The 12360-nt window shown below is 46.1% G+C and overlaps 1 protein-coding gene across 2 annotated transcripts in view; it reads left to right on the top strand.

Annotated features, from left to right (window-relative positions):
- LOC8038428 overlaps positions 1 to 12360 on the top strand; it is a 41895-nt gene that overhangs the window by 20957 nt on the left and 8578 nt on the right. For both annotated transcript variants that reach the window (XM_040498507.2, XM_040498506.2), the window contains exons 7-8: positions 3959 to 4081; positions 8337 to 8459. In XM_040498507.2, coding sequence (XP_040354441.1) covers positions 3959 to 4081; positions 8337 to 8459 — 246 coding nt within the window. The remainder of the gene's footprint in view (positions 1 to 3958; positions 4082 to 8336; positions 8460 to 12360) is intronic.

Here is a 12360-nt window from a genome sequence, read left to right as displayed (position 1 = left end):
CGGGGGTTGGATTCCAAGCGGTACACCACCTGCGAATAGATTGTTATTCTTCAACCATAAGCAGTTAAGCAAGTCTGCCGAGGTGAGGTCGAGTCGTTAATCGTCAGATTGCCTGAGGCTCTGCGGCCCAGGATCCGGACGTCAGCCAGTTAAAAATAAATGAGCAAAAGACTCCTTTTAGTACTTCATCGTTAGAAGTTGGAACTGCATTCCGCAAGAAAAATCATGATTTGATAGAACTGAAACGCGGTAGATCTGCTCGGCATACTTTAACGTTGCTCCTGCTTATCGCTTCGAATACATTAACTCCTTTAATCGTAGTCTGCTGCTTCGATATTGAGTTGCACAATAGGATAAACTCTAAATTTGTTGCCCTGTTCCTCCGCGCAACTGCACGTCCGTTGCTTGCTTACGTTACGTGGTTCGCACATAAAATTACTCTGTCGAGCACGTGTGGGTTGCGCGATAAGCAAAGCTGGTTTCCAGTTTGAGCAACTGAAAGCCACTCAGAAAATGTCGAAGGCACTATCTTCAGAAACATATGGTACTTACTTTTTGGTTCTCATTAAGGCTCACAAAGTCTCAAGTTTTCGCATGAGTTACATTGTTATCCCATCTACTTAAGACCCCTAAACATTTGAACGGTATTAGCGCACACGTAAGAAGAAGAGAGAAGAGACAGAAAAGAGCGCTCTTTTCTGTCTCTTCCCTCTTCCTCATACGTGTGCGCTAATACCGTTCAAATGTCTAACTACCAACTAGCCCAGTTATCAACCCTTTTAAGGTCCCTAACCACTCATGTTCATCTGTGCTGCTAAGCACAATTCAAATTGCTCCCGTGCTCGTCTAAGACACAAGCTGAAGTGCAATGAAAACTGGTCTGGGCTGCTCCTAGCCTGCTCCAGAATGTAGTTTTAGCTGCTCCCAATCTGCTCCAAAACAGCTGTTTCAGCTGCTCCCGTCGCTGCTCCCAAGTACCGTATTTGCACGAATATAACGCGAGGGCAGGTTTTGATGCCTTCAAAAATAAAATAAAAATATGTTTTTATATTATAACGCGAACCGAGGCCGCATACATTTTTTGCACTTGAGGACATAGCAGATGTGAAAAGTCAATGGAAATTGAAGAAATATCTTTATGTTTTGACTGCACTCGTCCTCACTGCTTATGTCCTTCCGTTTACAATCTGGCGACTACGCAGATAAGCAGCAGCACGGCACCTGCTTGTCTGGTAGTTCCTTTTTCTTCCGTGCGAGCTCCTCGGCAGCCCACAATCCAAACAAGGCAGGAAGCAGAAGCACCAACACACAAACACCAGATTACTCTGGAGCAGAAACTAAACAATACGCAGGCAGAAAAAAGTCTTAGACTGCTGAATCCGATACACGATTACACTTCTTGTTCTGGTCCCTCTGCATAAACAAATGCCTCGTGTTGCACAATGGACTTCTTCCAAAACCGACGCGCCCCATCGCGGCGAAATACCACGCAGTGCACTCTGGGAACTAGTTGGCCACTCAGTTTCGGTTTCGACTGAGCAGCTTCATCTCATGCTATCACGCCGTGACAGAACGCGCTGCTTGCGTTTTCGATTATCTGACTTTTCACGAACGTACAATACACTCATACTCGAGCGATACAAAACGAAGACCGGGGCACTTTCCTTGGTTCCCGAAACACCGGATATTGTGCGTGCGTATGCGAACGTAGTAAGTCGTGGCTTAGTCACCTCACCCCACGAGTGCATCTTTGAGCTCAATGTCAGTAATCCCGTCTAGTACCAGTGAACTACAACTGAAATTTGTTCGTCTGGAGCCTTACACGCATTTTGTTTGCCAAACGTCCGCTTCTTGTTACTTCATTGGGCGAAAAGCAAGCCGCATCCTCACAGGGTATCAAAGTTGAGGCCAGCGTTTACGCATGAACTTTCAAGGAAACGCAATAAATTCGACCTCACTACTGCACAAAAGTTACTATGATGTCTTCCTCGTGTCATCATATATCTCCCACTCAAATTTTATGCTGATAGAAGATTAACTTTTCGCAAACGCTGAGATCGGCTAGCTACGACGGAGGCCCTAACAAGCGTCCCCTACTCCTCGCTAAGCCTTTTTGGATGAGCTTTTACTGACGCCCGAGATCTGTGCCGGCAACGGTGTGTCTGAAATTATCTCGGCATACTCAGACAGGAAGAAAGCAAACACATAACAAATATTATGGCCATAAGCAACCGTCAAATGCGCTTTGAATTCGTTCGAGCTCTTGTCTGAAGAATGTCGCACCGTGCGCCGGACGGGCATGAACCCCAATGCGATGCGCATAGGGGTTCATGCCCGTCTAACGCACTTCCGGTGAACGGTGCGACATTCTTCACACAAGTGCTCGACTTTTGCATTCTTAAAACGGTCTGTGTGCGCGAATGTGCCTATATGATTGCAGGATAACTTTATGCGCTTACGCGATGTTGAATATTAGTGAAATGCAAGCGGGTGGGGACTTCACTTCGTGCAGTGCTGTGGGTCAGTACAGACAAGAGATAAGAAGTGTGTTAAAATTGAGCTTTTCAATGGCACCTCCGAGTTTTACCTCACATACTCAGGCACATTAAGAAAAACAGTAATTGCAAAAAGAAATATTTCGTCTATGGACGCACGAAGCAAACAAACTTCCTGATCAACAACACTAATGTAAAGGCGCGAGCTCGATGTATGCATACTTATTGTTTGCTACAGCTTGTTGATTCGTACACAAGCAAGATCCCCGAGCACCCGAGCTTCGCAGCGTCGAGACTCCCAGCACTGGCTCGTCCACATATACCTCGATTGGAGCGCTAACAGGAAGGCTCAAGTACAAAAATACAACAAGCATGTGTTAAGACAAGCTATACGTCTCGGGCTTGTGCTAAAGCTTCGAGGTCTGGCCATTTAGGTTAGTTTAGAGACCACAAATGACGCTCTCGGGACCAGAAAACAATCTCTTGTCGACGTGTCGATCGAAACCGAAACCATGCCACCCTCCTCCCTGGCCAACTAGTTCCCAGAGTGCAACGCGCGCCGTGTTGCATGCAGGGCTTTATGGAAGTAGTCTATTGCGTAAACGTGGTTGGTGGTCTTGGCTTGGCTCGTGTTGACTTGACTTGGCCCGGCTTGGCTTGGCTCGAATTGGCCAGCGCCCGCATTCCCGCATGGCGCGCGCTGAGTTTCTTTGGCGTGTGCGCGTTGTACAAACACAAAAGCGATAAAAATGCTTTTTTATGTTTTCTATTCGCCCCTTCAGGTGGCCCAATAGCTAATAAATTCCCTTCCACACCCCCACTTCTTTTCCCACCGGATACTTTGCATTGAGCCGGAGGGATGGCTTTCTCCCCTGGCTTTCTCCAGACTCGCGTGCCTCGTGGCTGAACTCGATTCCGAATATAACGCGAGGTGCATTTTGGAGCACGTAATTTCAAAAAAAAACCAAAAAAACTCTCGTTATATTTGTGCAAATACGGTACATTTCATGAGTTCTACCCCTGAGGTAGCAAAAGTGACGAGAGTGGCGACGACTCTGCGAAAAAGTCAGTGTCCGCTGGAACGGCTCTTGCCGCGGCAGAGACCCTCCGAGACTACTTTGCTGGTGCCGAGCGGCTCGGAATTAAACAAAACATTTTCCTGCACTTCGACGCAATCGAGCAGGCGATTGTGAAGGCATCTCTTACGCGGTATGTATAGTCTCGAATCGATGGCTATTTTAGAAAGCATTAAAATCGCATGCTGAAGCAGCTAATTTCTTGATTTCTTTTTTTTTTTTTTTTTTTTTTTTGAAATCCACATATAGCGCAAAATGGATATAGTGAACCGATTTTAGATTCCTGCGGTGTTCGTTATAAGTGGGCTGTACTGTGTAACTTATTTTTACCCTGCCCTTTCTTGTCTTTTGTAGTCAACAGCATTCATGATCTGTTCTCCTCAACAGAGCCGGAGGAGAGGCTGTCTTCCCCAGCAAGGGACAGCTCCGGTTCCGAGGACCATAGCGATGCTTCCCCATTCAAACGGTGCCCCAAGAAACGCCGCAGCAACGGTCGTGCAGCAAAGAAAGGCAAGCTGAACAGTGACTGGGGTCACCAATTTGTCAAACTATCCACTGTCCCGTAGGATTCCAGCCGTTGTCTATAGTCTGCGACACGTTGAAGGGGCACTAAGGTGGCTTTTGAGATAGTCAGTTTACGGTTGGAACCCAGTCTACAAGCTCTAAGCATTCTAAAAAAAAAAAAAAAAAACCAAGATTACACCGATAAGCATCAGACTCCCCTATCGAAAACAAGATAAAAAATAGCTACACTCCCATTTTTTTGCGATTCGGTGCAGAAACCAGAGGTCGCTATCGGACGCGCAGTGCCCTATTGCGAGCGATCGCTTCCCACGCACGAATCTTGCACATTCGGAAATCATTTCGACGTCAATCGTCCCTGCTGCGTGGTAGGCGATCGCTTGCGATTGGCCGTCGCACATTTGATGGTGCCCTCTGGTTTCTGTACCGAGCCACTGAAACGCAGGCGTGTTGCGATTTCTGATCCCATTTTCAGTAGAGAAACGGGATGCACGTCAATCTCGTCTCGGGTGTTCTAGTATGCTTATAGCTCGTTGATTAAGTTTTAGCTATATGGAAAATCTCAGAAACCATCTTGGTACCCTTTTAAGTATTCGGTAGATGCCCCGGGGCACCTCCAGCACAAGCTTTCTGCCTGTGATTATGCTTTGTCGCATGGGGAGCCAAAGCCCGGCAGAGGGCAACGAGCATGTGCTCAAAGCAGAGCTTCGGCCTTATTCTTAGCCTGTCACTAACCATAAAAAAAAACATAGAAAAACAATGCATTGTTTTCTTGAAAACGGGTACCGTTAAATACCGGGCAAGTGGCCACTCAAGATTTATTGATAATTGCGAAAAAAATGGGGGATGGGTGCTTGTTTGGTCATCACTTTTGCATATCAATGTACTGTGTATATTTTCTCAGATCTTGCGAATTTGGGAATGGGCGCTTTGTGTGGAATAGGCGGATGTGCAGTGTTTTACAGTGAGCAAAAGTTACATCCCATTTTGGGAGTAGAAAGGTTGAAAAGGAGGAGGGTTCTGATAAGGGAGGCATACAGTTGAAACTCGATTTTATGAAACTCGATTCTACAAAATTCTTGATTTAACAAACAAATTATAATTCCATTACTGATGCCTATTGAGAAAAAGATCACAGTCACGCCTCTAGTGGTACGCTTCAGCTGTGGGGACAACAAACTGTGTTTTCTTGTTTGTTTGTGGTCTAAGAAGTCTAAGATGACAATTCGAAGGCTGCTCCTCGTGCGACTAAAGCACTGGTCAAAGCAAAGCGCTCGTGCCCACCGTGCTAAGCAAGCTTCAATTTCTTTGTTATGTTGTATTAGTAAACTCTGGACTGCGGGGACAACAAGCTCAATAAAGTGCCCTCTATAGTTCAATCTCCTTCCCATTAGGGCTCCATGCATTTATACACATAAAATAAATTTGGATGTCAGCATTCCTAAAAAAGAATTAATGCAAAAAGAGGTACATAATTTCAAGCTAATTTTGTTTAGAATGCCTCGAAGTTTCTTGCTGGCATGCTGGCCACAAGATTGCGTGACCCTACTTTTGTTTTTATGGGAAAACAAACTCGCCAATTTGGGCTTTTAGTGAATTATGTCAGACGGCATTGACTGTTTCAAGGTGTTTGATTCTTGTCGCGCATGCGACAGATGGCACCGATGGGATTCGCCAGTTCGGTGATGGTCAACCCCCCGTTTAGGGTAACTCTGGGCCCTGCGGATCTGAGTGGCAGGGCATCGCCAAGACAAGAATGGCAGCTATTAGTGATTTTTGCGTCGCCGTGATATGAAGCCTCATATTTGAAAGTCCCTGCCTCGAAAAAAACGTGGGAATTATTTGTGCTTGGATCGAAAAAGGGGCTTTTTTGCATCTCTGGTGGGATATCCGACTTCAATTTGGCTCCGACTGGTTCTCACGGAGTGCCGATAAAGGGGCAGAACTTTTGGTGTCAGATATGTAACCTTAATTTGTTTCCTTTATGCACTAGTGCTGCGGGTCGTCTTCACGGATTAAATTTTCAAATCACGATTTCGGTGCAAAAATCACATTTTCGGTGCTTGAACACTGCGGAAATGTGGTATCGAAGTAGTTCTCTGGATGCCGTTACATGAAACCCAGGTTTATCGAAATAATGCCCGAAAAATGGCATTTTTTGATATAACGGAAGTTCCCAATTTAACAATGTAATTCGCTGCTCCCTTCAGCTTTGTTTGATTGCGTTTTAACTGTATATAGAACAATAGGGTAAGGTCAAGGTTGAAACGGGGGCTCGATGGGGGCAATCTAAATCAAAACCATGCCACTCTTCTTCATGGCCGAAGATGTCCCATGAGGCAACACGTGCAGTGCTGTGTGCAGGAATTTTTTAAAGTAGCCTATTCCGAATATAATGAAAAATGGGTTTTAAAGTGTGTAGATGCAGAAAAAAAATCTCTCATCACATTTGTGCAAATACGGTATAATCTGAAACATTTTGATTTGAATAAATTAATTCTGAATACTAAATTGAGTTATTTATGCAAAGATGTGAACTCTAGGAAAAAAATATGTAACAACATGTTGTAAACAAACCGGTGCCAGCACGCTCTTTCCCTACGAAAAAAAAAATATGCCATTGCATTGTATGGTGACGGTGCTTTGCAGTCTGAAATTATGCTTGTTTCTTTTTTCTTTGCAAAGCAAAGGTAGGGGCTAAACTTTTCAAGGCTCTCTAAATGCTGAAAATTCATTTTGTAAGCAAACAAAGAAAAATGCATGAAACTGTACGAGTTCATTCTAGATGCTACCCGTTTGGTTGATTCTAAATATACCACAAAATCTAGCACAAACGTCCTCACCCGAAGGATGGCTCGACACCCCTCTTTTGTTTGGATACCTGTGTCGGCAGGCGGCGATATCGCGGCCGACCAGGTAAAAAAGATGGTTCACGAGCCTTTGACTGTTTTTAAAGGAATCCGCTTGTCAAAACTATAGTCAGTGACAGGTCAAGAGATTGGTGGCAGGTGCCCCTCAAAGGGATTCATATTACTCCACCAACCAATCGCTTCCACTCCTTTTGCGATGTCACTAGCGTTGGATCCTTACAGACTTCTTCTGGCACAGCAGCACCTGCTGCCGGCAACAAACAGGTGCCGCAAACGTCAATTTTTTGCGTCAATTTTAAACATTTTTACCTACTCCGGTTAGCCTTAGTTGTGCCGGTATTCATTTTGGTACGTGGGTAGTTTCTTTCTGTACAATGTTTTGAAAATCCAGCTATCGTGTCGCCATCTAAGCGTCAAACGTGCGCACTCGCTCTGGCTATTAAGCTTAGATGCCATAGAGGCCGTTCGCCTAACTGCTTCCGCTTCCCTTTGTTCGAAAGCTAATTTTCATTAGCTCTCGCTTTAAGTTGCGTCACGAAATCACGGCAGTGTCTGCTTGTGTGGGTTGTGCGATAAGCAGTGCTGGTTTCCAGTTAGAGCAACTGAAAGCCACTCAGAAAATGTCAAGGACACTATCTTCAGAAATATATGGTACTTACTTCTTGGTTCTCATTAAGGCTCACAAAGTTTCAAGTTTTCGCATCTGTTACACTGTTATCCCATCTACCTAAGGTTCCTAACCACTCATGTTCATCTGTGCTGCTAAGCACAATTGAAATTGCTTCCATGCTTGTCTAAGACACAACCTGAAGTGCAGTGAAAACTGGTCTGGGCTGCTCCTAGCCTGCTCCAGAATGTAGTTTTAGCTGCTCCCAATCTGCTCCAAAACAGCTGTTTCAGCTGCTCCCATGGCTGCTCCCATGTACATTTCATGAGTTCCACCCCTGAGGTAGCGAAAGTGACGAGAATGGTGACAACTCTGCAAAGAAGTCGGTGTCCGCTGGAACGGCTTTCGCCGCGGCAGAGACCCTCCGAGACTACTTCGCTGGTGCCGAGCGGCTCGGAATTAAACAAAGCCTTTTCCCACACTTCGACGCAATCGAGCAGGCGATCATGGAGGCGTCTCGTACGCGGTACGTGCGGTGTCGAATCTATGGCTATTTTGGGAAGCATTAAATTCGCATGCTAAAGCAGCTGATTTCTCACTTATTTTTCTTTTAGAAGTCCACATATGGCAAAAAATGGATATAGCAAAGTGATTTTAGATTCACGCGGCGTTCGTTATAAGTGGGCTGTACTGTGTAACTTATTTTTACCCTGCCCTTTCTTGTCTTTTGTAGTCAACGACATTCACGTGCTGTTCTCCTCAACAGAGCTGGAGGAGAGGCTGTCTTCCCCAGCAAGGGACAGCTCCGGTTCCGAGGACCATAGCGATGCTTCCCCATTCAAACGGCGCCCCAAGAAACGCCGCAGCAACGGTCGTGCAGCAAAGAAAGGCAAGCTGAACAGTGACTGGGGTCACCAATTTGTCAAACTATCCACTGTCCCGTAGGATTCCAGCCGTTGTCTATAGTCTGCGACACGTTGAAGGGGCACTAAGGTGGCTTTTGAGATAGTCAGTTTACGGTTGGAACCCAGTCTACGGGCTCTAAGCATTCTAAAAAAAAAACCAAGATTACACCGATAAGCATCGGACTCCTCTATCAAAAACGAGATAAAAAATAGCGACACTCCTATTTTTTTTGCGATTCGGTGCAGAAACCAGAGGGCGCTATCGGACGTGCAATGCCCAATTGCGAGCGATCGCTTCCCGCGCACGAATCTTGCACATTCGGAAATCATTTCGACGTCAATCGCTCCCCCTGCTGCATGGTAAGCGATCGCTTGCGATTGGCCGTCGCACATTCGAGCGCCCTCTGGTTTCTGTGCCGAGCCGCTGAAACGGGGGCGTGTTGCGATTTCTGATCCCATTTTCAATAGAGAAACGGGATGCACGTCAATCTTGTCTCGGGTGTTCCAGTATGCTTATAGCTCGTTGATTAAGTTTTAGCTATATAAACTATCTCAGAAACCATCTTGGTACCCTTTTAAGTCTTCAGTAGATGCACGGGGCGCCTCCAGCACAAGCTTTCTGCCTGTGATTAGGCTTCGTCGCATGGGGAGCCAAAGCCCGGCAGAGGGCAACGAGCATGTGCTCAAAGCAGAGCTTCGGCCTTATTCTTAGCCTGTCACTGTCTATAAAAAAACATAGAAAAACAATGCATTGTTTTCTTGAAAACAGGTACCGTTAAATACCGGGCAAGTACCCACTCAAGATTTAGAGATAATTGCGAAAAAAATGGGGGATGGGTGCTTGTTTGGTCATCAATTTTGCATATCAATGTACTGTGTATATTTTCTCAGATCTTGCGAATTTGGGAATGGGCGCTTATTGTGGAATAGGCGGATGTGCAGTGTTCTTCAGTAAGCAAAAGTTACATCCCATTTTGGTAGTAGAAAGGTTGAAAAGGAAGAGGGTTCTGATAAGGGAGGCATACAGTTGAAACTCGATTTTATGAAACTCGATTCTACAAAATTCTTGATTTAACAAACAAATTATAATTCTATTACTGATGCCTATTGAGAAAAAGATCAAACAGTCACGCCTCTAGTGGTACGCTTCAGCTGTGGGGACAGCAAACTTTGTTTTCTTGTTTGTCTGTAGTCTAAGAAGTCTAAGATGACAATTCGAAGGCTGCTCCTCGTGCGACTAAAGCACTGGTCAAAGCAAAGCGCTCATGTCCAGACCGTGCTAAGCAAGCTTCAATTTCTTTGTTATGTTGTATTAGTAAACTCTGGACTGCGGGGACAACAAGCTCAATAAAGTGCCCTCTATAGTTCAATCTCCTTCCCAATAGGGCTCCATGCATTTATACACATAAAATAAATTTGGATGTCAGCATTCCTAAAAAAGAATTAATGCAAAAAGGGGTACATAATTTCAAGCTAATTTTGTTTAGAATGCCTCTAAGTTTCTTGCCGGCATGCTGGCAACAAGATTGCGTGACCCTACTTTTGTTTTTATGGGAAAACAAACTCGCCACTTTGGGCTTTTAGTGAATTATGTCAGGCGGCATTGACTGTTTCAAGGTGTTTGATTCTTGTCGCGCATGCGACAGATGGCACCGATGGGATTCGCTAGTTCGGTAATGGTCAACCCACCGTTTAGGGTAACTCTGGGCCCTGCGGATCTGAGTGCCAGGGCATCGCCAAGACAAGAATGGCAGCTATTAGTGATTTTTGCGTCGCCGTGATATGAAGCCTCATATTTAAAAGTCCCTGCCTCGAAAAAAACGTGGGAATTATTTGTGCTTGGATCGAAAAAGGGGCTTTTTTGCATCTCTGGTGGGATATCCGACTTCAATCTGGCTCCGACTGGTTCTCACGGAGTGCCGATAAAGGGGCAGAACTTTTGGTGTCAGATATGTAACCTTAATTTGTTTCCTTTATGCACTAGTGCTGCGGGTCGTCTTCACGGATTAAATTTTCAAATCACAATTTCGGTGCAAAAATCACATTTTCGGTGCATGAACACTGCGGAAATGTGGTATCGAAGTAGTTCTCTGGATGCCGTTACATGAAACCCAGGTTTATCGAAATAATGCCCGAAAAATGGCAGTTTTGATGTAACGGAAGTTCCCAATTTAACAATGTAATTCGCCGCTCCGTTCAGCTTTGTTTGATTGCGTTTTAACTGTATATAGAACAATAGGGTAAGGTCAAGGTTGAAACGGGGGCTCGATGGGGGCAGTCTAAATCAAAACCATGCCACTCTTCTTCATGGCCGAAGATGTCCCATGAGGCAACACGTGCAGTGCTGTGTGCAGGAATTTTTTAATGTACAGTGTAGACCGCATATAACGTATGTCGCGGGAGTCGCAAAAATCCGCACTATAAGCGGTACCACGTTATAACCGAAACATCAATTTTTCAGGCCAAAATACATGCCATAAGACAACTTACCTTTGTAAAAGAATTTATTTTATGTTAGATGAAAAATAAAGCTTAGTTTGAGGAAAGTCTTTATTTCACCAGACTAGTACACTTCTCTCTCAAGTGTGTCACACATTTTGAAAGAAATGAGCGGCTTTTGCCTGGCGCAGCCTTTTAGCGGCGTCGCGGGTTGCGGACGGACGTTGCGAGCGTTCAGGATTGCTAACCCTAATCACTTTTCTCCGGAGATGAAAACGCGTGAAAGTTCGAATCCTTCATACGGTACGCGCCAGTAATACCTTGAACTTGAGCACACGCATGAAATGCGCCAAATAAGAAATCCGGGCGATGTTTGAGGACACAAATGCTTAGAAATCGCCACTGTAGTCAAAGTAAACAAACACGACGACACGGGCGTTTCTGCCGTCTTGAGAGCGCCGCCACGACATCGCCGCTCGAGTAGGTGGATCTTCCCTTCTAGTACGTGCTGGGTTATCATAGCGACACACAACGAAAATTCAGTCAAGGATAGCGCTTTTACGCGGAACGATGAGATGAACGCCGTCTACGACGACGATCACAACGTTGATCACAACCAGCAGCCAGCATGTATGCAACGCGCGCGAACACTTTTCCTCGACCTGCGATTGGTCTGTCGTTGCGGTTGTTGGTTTCTAACGCAGCGGAGGGACGCACGCACGTGTCGGTCACGTGCGTGCGTCCCTCCGCTGCGTCCCTCCGTCGCTAGGGCAACTGAAACCTCTCTCTTCGCTTCTCCCGCTTCTTCGAGCAACCTCCTTGCCCCGCGAGTGCCGCTTGCGCAACGCTTGCGGCTCTCGTCGTCAGCGCAGTTCGCACAGGCAAGCGTGCTCGCTGCCCCGGTCGTCGGCGCGGTCGGCGGGCTGTGCCAGAAACCGCACTATTAGCCCCGAGAGCGAACACAAGCGTCGCTGCGGTCGCCGCGCCCTGATTGGTTGAGGTGTACCGTGACGCCAGGCGGAGGACTCCGCTCCGCGATCTCGCATCGGCTCGCTTCCCAGCACCGGTTTCCTGGTTTGGTGTTGTGTGCCGCAAGCTCTTTTGAGGAGCTGGACTTCGTTTACCTGATGTACAAGACGTTGAGCTAGGCTGATATTGACGTGCTTCCGTACATTTTAAGCCTGCTTGTCCATTTTACCTTTAAAATTGGGTTACAAATCCCGAAAGTTATCGGCGGAGGCAATTCCGCCGACGAACCTCCCCGTCCGTCCACACGACACAAGACAATCTTACGAGGGGTCGGTGAAACGGTGGCGCAAGTGTTTCAGACGCTGGAATTCTGTTCCTTGCATGTTCACGAATTGGGACGATATTACATCCCGCTTTCAAGGCATTTGAAGTGGCATTGATATCATGGGCCTTTGGGGGGTCGGCAAATTAGCTCGC

The sequence above is a fragment of the Ixodes scapularis genome, unplaced genomic scaffold, assembly GCF_016920785.2.
Source record: "Ixodes scapularis isolate PalLabHiFi unplaced genomic scaffold, ASM1692078v2 PGA_scaffold4__175_contigs__length_147842914, whole genome shotgun sequence".
In the NCBI taxonomy this organism is placed as follows: Eukaryota; Metazoa; Arthropoda; class Arachnida; order Ixodida; family Ixodidae; genus Ixodes; species Ixodes scapularis.
Note: the sequence above shows the minus strand (reverse complement) of the source record. Positions and strands in the feature narration are given on the sequence as shown.